Source organism: Achroia grisella, unplaced genomic scaffold, assembly GCF_030625045.1.
Source record: "Achroia grisella isolate CSIRO2021 unplaced genomic scaffold, CSIRO_AGI_Agris_v1 utg869, whole genome shotgun sequence".
NCBI lineage: Eukaryota > Metazoa > Arthropoda > Insecta > Lepidoptera > Pyralidae > Achroia > Achroia grisella.
Genome location: NW_026713049.1, coordinates 1,277,491 through 1,290,267, shown reverse-complemented (window position 1 = coordinate 1,290,267; position 12,777 = coordinate 1,277,491). Strand labels below are relative to the sequence as shown.

Below are 12,777 nucleotides of genomic sequence, written 5' to 3'. Positions count from 1 at the left end.
CCTATAGTTTTCATGTATACAGCTATATTTAAGTTGTTCTGTAATTCCAAATGAAGCCTAATTGTCTATGATGGTGTGTATCTGGCCTCATTTTATGGCTTAGAAGCATGTCTTCCGCGATATGGAACCCGTGAGAGCAATAAGTAAATATAATTATAAATTATTTAAACATATGCTATACGTTGAACCATTGGTTATTGTTTACTTTAGAGTTTAAATATTTAGATTGTACACGATTATATATGGTAGATATAGTATGTTCTGTAGCTGAGTCGCTATTCATGTAACACCTTCCTTATGTAGCTTGAAGTTGAGGCAACATATTATATCTGAAAATAAAAAGCTATAAATAGCCCAAATAGGACTTAACGTCGACCACATTAAGTTGTATTTGGGTTATTTTTCTGCGCCTTTAGTTTTAAGACTGGATTTTTTTAGCAATGTCTTGTGTTATATCATATTCTCACACAACGTCATGTGTGGAATTGGTTATTATTAGCTTTATGAGTGTATTTATTGACTTCTTTCAAAATAATAACGTTCAAATTTGCAGTTTATATTTGTAAAGCTATTTTAATATTCAATATGTTGAATTCATTTGTGCTCTCTTCAGCATGCGGGCATGCTGTTCTCTATAATGTATATGCAGTCAATCCGAGGCTTGCTCACGAGAGCTTGACTTTTACAGCGTATAGAGTATATATTAGATTAAATTCCATATAGTTGTATATACGAAAAGCCATACTTTAGTTACAACCAAAGTATATTTTCAGTTAAGTTACCTATATATGAGTTTGTGTAATTTAATTGAATATAGCCAACCTCGGAGTACAATGTAATCTAAGTGAGATCTATCGAGCTCTTCTCTTAATCTGTGTGACAGAGACAGCAATAAGTATATAAATGATAAAATATATTTATATGTTAATTAGTAAGTTGGTACATGTAAACGAGTATCGTAAATGTCGTGTGACTGGCGTGTGTATGGATGTTGTATTGTAATAATAGGTCGATACGCACAAATTTTAGTGTAGTTAACGCAGTGTAAGGTTTGTGTTCGGTTCCGTTGCGGGAGGACGATTAGTTGGCGCTTAACTCGGAAGAAACTGACATTTGCTTGTGCAATTTTATACTATTATAAATGTGAATAATTATTAAAGTTATTGAAAGTCTATTCACAATGCGATGTACAGGTTTAATAGTAAACGGTGTATTAAGCCAAAAGTAGAATACTGAACAAAACTGAAGCTTTTTCACTAAAAAAACAAGTACAAATCTGAAAATACGTTTTGAAATTCATCACGTGACTGTAGTATGTTTAAAACATTTATTTCAAATTTCTACTCCATTTTTATTTTTAGAAATAGGTTCCTTCATTGAGGGCCTTGTTACCCTGTATTTATTAGCATTTTTATGTACTGATTGTTTTCCCATAGCTTTGTACTGTAATGCATATTATCTATTTCAAATTTACGTAATTGATGAATTCGTAATGTATTACAATACTGTAATTAAAAAATAAATCATGATTAGTATTGAATCGATCAATAGTAACGACAGTAATGAAGTAACATCAGTTCTAATACAATATATGCGTATATCTGTTGATATTACATTGTTAACAATAGTTCAAGTGTGATTTAAACTTAGTACTATATTAATAAAGTTGGTTATAGCTTTGTAAAGTATGAAATTGCTCGAGCAACGTTATATTGTGCTGACCAACACATGTATGTGAATACAGTGAATAGAGTCATGGTTCAACGAACACGATACAAGTATATTTAAGACATATTATATGACAACTCTTGACAATTCAAAGAAACTTGCTGGCCAATTATTCGTTCTCGTCGCAACAAATTAATCGCTGTGTAAGCGTGAAGCATGATTTAGATGCTTTAAAAATATTTACGTTCGACGCGATTCGTTCCATAAATTTACAGACATGTTAGTGATGATATACCTAGTTTTACAAGTAATATTGATGATCAATAAATGTATGTAATCGATGCAATGTAGCATCGATGCTTGCACAAGTTAAACGCATTTGCAGCATGGAGCGCTGAATCTAGCTATAAATGTACTCAAAGAAGTGATTATTTATGGCTTGTCCTAATTCAAAAACATTGACCAACAGTACGGTTTGTAAAATAGTATGTTATTAGTTTAAATCAGGTGAGGCATAGGCTTGACTACGTAGTTATAACAAAGGGACTATTGTATAAATAAGCGAATGTTGAAATTTTTTAATAAAATAATGTAACTGCGCTTTAGCTCTGAGAGTAACTCTGAATCATGCTTTATGTTTTACCAATCAGCGCAATAAGACAGTGTCAAACTAGGGTATTAATCATTTAAAGTATTCTTAAGCAAACTGAGCTTTGCCGCGAGCGGCGTGTAACGCCTACTTCGCCCTGATCAGGGCAACTATCTAATATAGACCTTAATTTGTACGCCATTAAGTATATAATAGGACGGTACAGTTTAAGTTTGATGCAAAGGAAATATTGACACTACTGTTCAATACACTGAGTTAAATGATGCTAACCGATTATACTATAAATTGTGTCACCATATTCTACAACTATAAGCGATTGTAAAGTGAATATTATTATCAATAAAAGTTTTTTGACCTTGAAACGTCAACACATACCTAAAAATGTCTATTGTATCTTATTGTAATAAGGTTCAGATTGATTGGAAATGAACATTTATTAATATGGTGACATTTTAATTATTCAAAAATATCGCGAATGGCAGTAATAAAATTAACCGTAACATTGTGTCTGGATGGGTGAGCGCTGCAATATTTTAGCTATTGTGTCGTTTTGTCATTTCTTTCCGTATTTTATTTTTAATTTGAGAAAATAGAATGAAACACTGTAATCAATAAAATGGATTTTGTATTAGATTCTAGTATTGTTAAGTTGACATTGAGTATTTAATAAAAAATAATTCAGCACTTTCCCATCATTATATGTGTACACTAAACAAATTGCAGATAAAATTTGTATATTATATGATATTGAACAATAATGTTTATATTTAATTCATATTTTATACAATAGAGGGCGATAATCGGTGTCATTATATATTACTAACTTTTTCTATATTGTAACTACTTCTGCACTATGTAAAATTTTATGAATAACATTTTCTATTCGATTTCAAAAATGTAGTCGTCCTTATAAAATTTTGTTTGATATTTTCAACATTCTCAAACATCAGTGCCATCTGATGGATGTGTGTAAAATGAAATTAGCCATCAATATATAGTGTAACGATTTAGTACTATCACTATAGGTTTTAAATCTAGTCATTATTGTTTTTTATAGTTGTTATAATTGTAGATGTTTATCATAACATGACCTGCGATGATTCACTAGTAAACAACACGGAGGTTTGGGGCCAAATAATATCGCAGTCTAAAATCAGCTCTCGTTAATTAGGAAGTGATCGTTCGAGTACAAATGATGTAACTACGCAATAAATGTTTTTATTAAGATTCATATAATACAATTAGGGTTAAATAAATATTCTATTATTCTATTATTCACCACCATTTACTATACCGCTATTTGGATGAAATCTCTTCTGTTTGGAGATAGTCCACCTGTTCATATAGCATAGTTTGCAATAAATAATTGTATATTATTATGTAATTAATATCGCAGTATATTATTGTCTTGCTCGTTCGCTTGTAAGTTAGAAAGAGACCACGTGCGTTCTCTCATGTTTCTCTGAGACAACGCCTGAACTCCAGGCTGTGGTCTTTTAGATCTTGATTCATTAAGTCAACTTCATTACGAAAATATGTATGTTTCTGACCGGCCTTAATTAGCTATACTTCTTGTGGTTCTTTTTTTTTACATGACATTTAGACTTGGACAAAATAAGCAACATTTATTAAAAAAAGTGTAAATTATTTATTACTCACTCATATACTTTCAGGTTAATAGAAAAATAAGTTTTATTTGCCGTTGTACAAGTTTCTTGTTTATAGTGCTTGTAATATATTTATATCCTAAGTACTATTCATTTTTAATCGGGTAGTAAATATTGTATGTACGTAGTTGATATTCGATACTTGCATATGATTACAATAATTCCATTATCATTGAATTAATTAAATTCATAATATGACATATTTCTACCGGTATATTTCTTTTTAGATTGTTTTAAAACTTAATTGTAAGCTTACATTTCGGTAAACGGTTGACAATAAGTTCGCTTTCAGTTTACTAGTAGAATCAGCGCTGTGTATAGGTAATGTGTGTAGTATTAGGTATCGGAACCAATCCTCGTTGTTTTCTAGAATCATTCGTTCCAGTGACCTTGTTAAGTGAATGGCCTAAGTTCGTAGACGTGGGTGTACCCAGCTGAGTCGAGAAGGTTCTCGACTAAGGGGAGGTCAGTTTTCTTGCCTTTTAGGAATCAGATTTATTCAAACAGGGATGTGGATTTTTCAAAATTTATTCTATAGTATATTGTAACATACAGTTTTAAGGGGTTGAACAGCTTCCTTAGGGGCTCTCCCCTACACGCCTCCCTGGGTATGCCCGTGTTCGTAGATATAACTGGCGTGTGCGCGCCAAACATTAGTGATAGGTCGATAAATTTATAAGTACCTATGATTTCCTTTAATTTGGACGTGTAATCGGAAATTCGGATTGTTTTCTGTATCGGCAGTGTACCTGCAATTCCATGACCGAATAGAAGCTATGTCGTGAATTTTTGCGCCGCTTTAGATCATTGGTGTAATGAATGTTTTTATACCGATGTGGAGTTTTAGATTTGTATGGAAATTGTTCGGATATGCTCGTGTACCATGACTATTGATACATTATTTAGTATTCTTTTTTTGTTACTGTGATGAATTTTATTTTCTCGTTAATTTCTCGCCAAATAATTATAAAATATATTTGAGTATTGACAAATATATTTTATAATTATTTGGAGTTATTAGTTTAAATCTACCTCACGAGATGGTGGTAACTTGCGATATACGTAATAATAATAATAATAATAGTGTGGAGAAAACCAGCAAAAGCTGAGAAAAAAAAAATATTATTACGCATTTCGGAAATAAGCGATTTGAAGTGTTGTTTAAAATAATGTTACGCAGAAGACATCAATCATATAAATAAGAAGAATAATCACTAAAACTGAAGATTAGGTGGTTAAAAGAAGGGGAAATTCGAAAAGAAGTTTGAATCAATCTATATAAAATTATGGTAGATATGGAGTGATCAATCAAAAATGTAAACATCGGGGCCGATTCCTTTTATTTTGTTTTTGTATTCGAAAATGCAGTATTTCCGAAAATCTGTATGTTATTTGCGACCTATTTTCGTCTGCATACATTACACTTTTGTGACATCATATACCATCAGATGTGGTGAAAGCTTGTTTGCCACTTTGGTACTAAACAGTGTATTGAATGCCTTACATACTCGTTATGCAAACACGTAGTCAAACAAATAGACGTACATTGAAACGTTCAGGAAAAGAGCATCATGATTTGCCAGATCAGTAAAATTTGTAATCGTTCTGGTGATATGCGTGCTTATTGGCGATTTTCAGTCACTCATCATCAAGTAAAACACGTTCATTGGTCCCCTGTACTTGAAAAATTATTCAGACAGTTGTTGTTTTTTTAATTTGTGTGTTTTAGGGCGTCGTCACTTTGTGTGCGGACTATGACGACATTAATCAATGTAATCGCTTAGATTTGATGCCAATAAATAAATAAAATATTTGCCAATGTCCGTGGTTGTAATCTATCAAAGTATATGAGGAATGTTTGCGTCATCGAGACGTTGGTACCGGCGCTGGTATGTATGTTAAATGTAAACTTCTCTATAGCGTCCTTTTGTTGTTCTGTCCCGGTCACAATGTGGCAGAACCATTATTGTACACGAGCCGTAAATACCCCGTAAAAACCCCATTCGTGAGTAAGCTTTAACATTTTTTTAATGTAACCAATATTTAATAAAACATATTTGTTCATATTTTTAGCGGTTATAAAATTTATTGAAAATATTTACGTTATTAAAACGGCGCGTCTGTAATATTAAAGATAGTTAAGTAGTCGATGGAATAGACTTGTTCAGTTTATACATTTATTAAATATTATGTTAATATTATTATAATATACTAAAACGTTATTAGATTAACCTATACGTAAACCTGGTCCTCTGTATGTAAAATTGTTTAAATATTTGATGTATTATTAGTTTTATATAATTTCTGTATTAATATTTACAAGGTAACATTAAGAATTGTGTCTGCTATATTTTGTGCAAGAAAGTTAAAATAATCCAGTAGCTTGGCTGATTGCGTTTTTGCGTTGTTTCTTAATTTCAGACAGACTTGTGACGGAGCGGAAAATCTATGATTTTCCCGGAATTAATGCTAAAATTTTAGAGTGGATAAAACCGTCATAAGTTTATATGTGATTACTAGTGGATTGGAAATTTATATACATTATAATTTTTAAAGTAGATGACATTTCGATGAATACAGCTTTATGCTTCGAACTGATGTGTTTTAACATATTGTGCTATTATAAGCACAGCTATATTTCCACCGTCACAGAATCACTTTTTTTTCCGGAGATGCATTTAGTTCTAGTTATGCATTTAAAATCTGTATTTATAATAACATAATAGTTGTAATTGTAAATTACAGCTTCGTTATTTTTGTTGACGAGTTTTGGATTTTATTGCAAACGAGTTTGTTACACATTTAGACGAGTTAGTTATTACTGTGGATGAGTTTTGGTTTTTCTGCAGACGAGTTTGTTATCAATGTAGACGAGTTAAGTTTCATTGCAGATGACCAGGTTATTTATAGGCGTTATAGTCGTCGAAATAAAGATTTTTACCGGCGCACACCGATTAGTTAGGTACCTAGTTGTTCCGTACCGTAGTCAGTACGTAAGAAATCGACGCTTACAAAATGTATTTAAATTTTAATGTTTAATTAATATATTCTATAGATTAGAGACTTTATAAGAGAGTATATTATTGCCCTATGTAGGTGGTTTGAACAATAATAATGAAAGAATCAATATTACGTGTTTTTTATGTATACAAAAAATTGTACGTTTAAATTTTAATTTTTGTTTTTGGTCCATATATATTTATAAAAATGTGTACCTATTTTGTTATGTGTAATAATTTATAACACCAAATAGTACCTTTTCATATTTGTATTTATATTTTATGCAAAAATTGTAAGCAGTGTGTAGAAATTTTGTTGAATAAATGTCATGTTTCGAAATGCATATTTTATTTATTAGTACATAGTATTGCTTAATGTAATCAGCCCCTAATTATTAACCTAAACATTATTTCGTATTAGTTTCGTGAATCTCTCTAAATAATATATATTTTATAGTATAATTATATGTTACGATTTTTTTACACAGCGTCATCTTAATCCCAATCTAAGCAGAACTTATTGCAGACGACTAATAGAATACATAAAGACATTTATTAGTAAATACATACATAATATACATAGAAAACATCCAGACCGATACAAATAATCATGACTACAATGTATACATGTTTGCAACTTGTGAGGAATCGAACCCTTGGATGGATCCAAGTAAAGCGGTGTGTTAAACCGCTAGACCACCGAGGCCGTCGATTAGTGATTACCAAGAAAACGTCGCTCCTACGACTTAATAGACGCTTTATTTGTAAACGCTATTTAACCCGTTCTTATATAATAGGTATATATAATCTCTAACCATACTATAAATCTATTCCCTTAATGTTTTTCCGGAACCATTTGTACCTAATCTCATACCCGTAAATCTGTATTAACCACATTTAGGCGTGATAAAGTTTTTGAAAGAATCCAAGATAAAATAATTGTAGATACGCAAGTAGATATATAAATGTACTATCTATTATTGATACTAATACAATATAGTATATTATGTTATTAAAGTCTTCATAAAGGGTATATTAAGGTTTCTTAACGGTCGGAAACGCGCACGTGACCCCCTTGGTGTTTCAGGCGTCCATAGGCTAAGATAACAGTTTACCATCAGATGGGCCATATGCATGTCTGCCACCTACATAGTATAAAAAAAGTCTGGCCTTACTGTGTAATTTAGTAAATATTAGTTAATAACATAGTGGACTTAGACGGACTTACAAGTCATAAAGAAATTGACGACGTCCGCGTACGTGCATTTATGTTCAATTCGTCTCGCTCTTCTAATGTCCTACACTTTCGGTGTTTCAGAAATTTAATGACGGCACCATGCGTCACAAACATTCGTACGAGTCGTAAAATGAAGAGATTTCCGGCCTTTACGCGAAAATGCGGTACTTATCTATAATTGTGGTAAATATAAACAACTTTATGGGTTAACAAGTAATATGCTACGTAGTTGTAACATTGTACAGTTTTGCCACAAACAAACACACAAATGGTCAACAAATTTGACGGCCTCGGTGGTCTAGCGCTCTAGCACACCTTTCGATGATTGCGGGTGCGATTCCGCGCACTGTACAAACATTTGTAGTCATGAGTAGTTTGTAATGATCTGGCTGTTGTCTATATATAGTAATAATAAGTTTATTGTGCAAAAAATAGTTAAAAAAATGGACTTTACTAAGTTTCTATACCCAGTAGGTATATATAATGCAGGTAGTTCTTAAAAACTATTTAACACCAAGTCCAGCGCAGTAGTGTCTAAACTAGGCTAAGCTTCAGATACCAGTACATTATGTATGTATTTGGAAACAATGTACTTCCGTATTTATATCAGTTGTCCAGTACACAACAACACAAGCTAGGGGGAAGGGGATTATTAGTAATGTGGACTTGTAACCCCATTGCTAGCAATGTACCATGTGAGATAAACCTCCATGTGATTTTCTCTGAAAAAAAATTGTTATAAATTCATGGTAAACTTGCCACGAGGTGATAACTAACCTTACCTAGTGCTCATCTAATCATTCTCCACTGGTGCTCCGCCAGCGCACACCGTTCACGCAGGAGGGTGCACTATTCCATTGTCATCCATAAAAAAAACAATACAAGCTCAGCTTTGTTTGGTACCTAATAGAGGGAGCTGTGTGAATTGTCCATGTTTATTATTATTAATTTAGGAGTAGCGAGTACTTTATCAGAATGAAAAACAAGTTCCACCAATCTGATGGACAGTGGTAATCAATGCCTATAGAAAATTTAGGCACCAAGGACATCGTCATATGAGACTTATTCTTTGATATTCCTGTGGAGAAATACGTCATTCCTCCGTGTAATTTCATTGCCGAATATTACCCTTCAAACGGCTTACCTTTACAGTTTATACAAGCTGTTAGGCGAGACAAAATCTAAAATCTTATTGCTGAAATCTTTTTCTATTAATTTCGAAGGAAGTGCGGTTACATGTTCTGTAACTACATAACAAAACTTTTTATTCTATATAGCTGAGAAAATTGGTCGTAAAAAGCATGTCTGTCTACCTTTTCAGTCCATTATTTTTGTTTACTTTTATTTATCTTGTACAAGGTTGTTACAGCTACAATTCCTGTGATATATACTATTTTTATTTTATTTCAATATACCTTTGAGATAAATCTTATTATCCTTTGAAAGAAAATAACGGATTGGATAATCATGGTATATATTATATTAATTATCATTTCCTTACTGATTGAAACTAAGAAATCCTATCCACAATAACATAACCCTTCAAGTTGTTTTCAAATACCTATATTTTAACACATAAGTATGGGAAATATTGAATTAAATTAATTTTTATTTATGTTCGTTTTTGTTTATTTATGCTTCCGGTGGAGTTTCTTTTCACACTAAGGGTACATTTTTATAAATTTATATGCAGCTACATCTACGTATGTAATATCATACTATGAAATAAAAAATATCATAAAGTTTGACTACTCTATAAAAAGTTTCTAGCGTATTATCCATCTACATGGCGTTCGTTTAGGTTCGGGCGCTTTAAGGGACATAGTGTATTACTCTATTATGTAGAGCTACAAAAATTAACACAACAGTCTCACTCCAGTTTCTGTCGACTCTTAAAATTTTTGAACAATTTCACTCCTCCGGTAAGGACGGGTGAGATTGGGTAAGTAAATCTTAATATGTTTTTAATAAGTTTTTTAGTGATACATTTCGTAGTACTATGTAATATTATGTTATCTGTGGTGTACTACCACAGATAACATAATCTTGTATCAAGGTAAATTGTGTAGTGCATTACTTAATTAAACAGCTACATTTAATATGACCGACATATGTTTTGAGCTAATTGTGAAACATCCAATAGCAGATAGGACACTAACTTACTAATATTATTCTCTCATGTATTAGATAGATTTAAAAGATAGTAAAGTACCTATTGCACTACTTTTTACTAGGTATATATTGTTCTATCGTCCCTGCTTTATTAGACAGGGTCATCCCTTTATTAACCTAAACAAACAGCGACATGAAAATCGATAACTCCGGAAGTTTGAAGGCGAATGTACCTATTCATATAAATTTAATTTTAGTGATGTTGCTCCGTTAAGGGTTAATGAGAGAGAAATGGCGGGAAACTACGACCTGTTGCCTCCCCTCTGTTTTCTTCATCCCATTCCCTGTTTTCATGAATATAGCTTTATGACGAGACAGTAAGCTCACTCAGTGTTGTAAGAACTTTCAGGCGGACGCCCGTTCGTTTCGGACGCGATAAAATTTTTCGTTAAATCGACTTGCGAATGTAATTTTGTATGAAACTCCGTGTAAAATTAAAAGACTGCTAAATAATATTTATATAGTTACTTGTTGAATGTCTTTTGAAATTGAGACTAAGACGACATGCAATTGTGTTTAATAAAAAAAAGTAATGATAATATGAAAATAATATTCAAGATTTATTTAAACTAAACAACTAGATATTTTCTCCTTTTTATTTCTTTGTAAAGTTTGCGATAATCTTTAAGGATTTTTTAAACGACTTAAAGATTTACTTTATTAAATTCTGTTCAATGTCAGTTTTAATAGTGTTATTTAAATTATTTTTTGTGCAAAAGTATGTATTTAGTGTAATTACAAAATTTTATTAAAATAATCTACATTATTTATGCTATTATTCAATATTATATTTATACAAAGACTATATACGACATGCCATAGTAAATTAAATTTATTCAAATATTATAGTTTTAGGTGCCTATAGAATCATATTTTATAAGTGTTTAAGTGCAACGATTGGACATTAAAAAAAAAAGATGCATCTGAAGAAAACATCACTTTTGTTTTTATTTATACCCGTATTATCCAGTTCTATACAGTCCGAACGGACAGTTTATAAAATAGGTGTGTTGATGGCATCTCGACTAGACTCGCCGTTTGACCTGGAACGCTGCGGCCCTGCTGTTGATTTGGCTTTGGAGAAAGTAAACGAGAAGTTCCTGGCGCATCACGGAATTGAACTCCAAAAGGTGCAGGGAAGGTAGGTTGTTCTTCAGTAAGTTGTAAATTAGTATTTGTAGTTAAATAATTAATAAGTGAGTAATTATAATTATAAATTAATTACAATAACAATTAATTAAAAAGTAGTACATTATTAACAAATAATTATGCATACATCTATCTATTTCATGTCGAAAAAGGTGTTTTTTTATTTATTTAAACTTTCAAACAAATTTGATGTATATTATAAAAAATGAAAAAGAAGCCACTATATATTATATCATATTATCTATGGTATAATGTGAAAGAAATATTGGGTACAAGCACAGACATAAAATATTCAGACCGAAGGATATATATGTAGTGGAAGATCTAATATGCTGCTATGGACAGCTGTTTTACAGTATTATCTTAGAATCTCCTAGAAATTCGTTTACCACCATTTTTTTATAAATGTAATGGGCCACTTTCAGAAAAGGAAGCTGAAAGAAGCTACTTCAGGCTTGGCAGCTTATTTGTGGTAAAAGATGGCAGGTTATTGTACTCTAATTAATTCGTCAAGCTGTTGTGATGTCTTAATACAATATTCAGATGGAGCGATACCCTCGCAAGGGTTGCTAGGATACCTTTTATAGCAGTGTGGGGGAGTTCTACATCTTGCGCAATTGATTCTATAATATTACCTGTTCATACGTTATTTACGTATAGAAGAAAATATTTAAAAATAGAATACATCTTGGAATATTAAGTAGAATGAGCCCAACATTGCAGTACGTACCTAAATCGTGTAAATGATTAGGATAACCGCCGTTTAAAATATTGGAATCGACGTAGAATGTCGAGTACAACATGCACTATAAGTATCTACATGCTAGATTAAATACCAAATATCAAATTGAGAATACTTTATTTTGAAGAATTTGTGTTACACGGGGATCGAACTAATATCTAGATGATTATTATGGTTATTAAGATTAAACATCAACTTTAAAAAATTCTGCAAATTCTAATAGAATGGAACAAACATAAATATAATTTATTATATTATATGTAGTATAATTTATTAAGTTAGTTACTTAGGTAGCTAGGTAAATAATAGAGGTTATAAGAAATATTCTTATTAAATTTTACTACGAAATTACATTTGATACGACGAGAGTTGTAAACTTCATGATACGGCGATAAAGAGACACGAGTGTGGCGCGTTATTTGTCAATACTTGTTATGCAGGCGGTGTACTTATTTTACAAGGCTTGTTATTTGTAGAAAGCAAAACTTATATATATTTTTCGATTTTGTATCAAAGACAGAGCATTTTTTACT

General features: G+C 31.5%; 1 protein-coding gene across 1 annotated transcript in view; it reads left to right on the top strand.

Moving 5' to 3' along the window:
• The first annotated feature begins 11,270 nt into the window (after window positions 1–11,270).
• LOC131852863 (atrial natriuretic peptide receptor 1) overlaps window positions 11,271–12,777 on the top strand; it is a 56,422-nt gene continuing 54,915 nt past the window's right edge. The window contains exon 1 of the mRNA XM_059203600.1: window positions 11,271–11,494. Coding sequence (XP_059059583.1) covers window positions 11,271–11,494 — 224 coding nt within the window. The remainder of the gene's footprint in view (window positions 11,495–12,777) is intronic.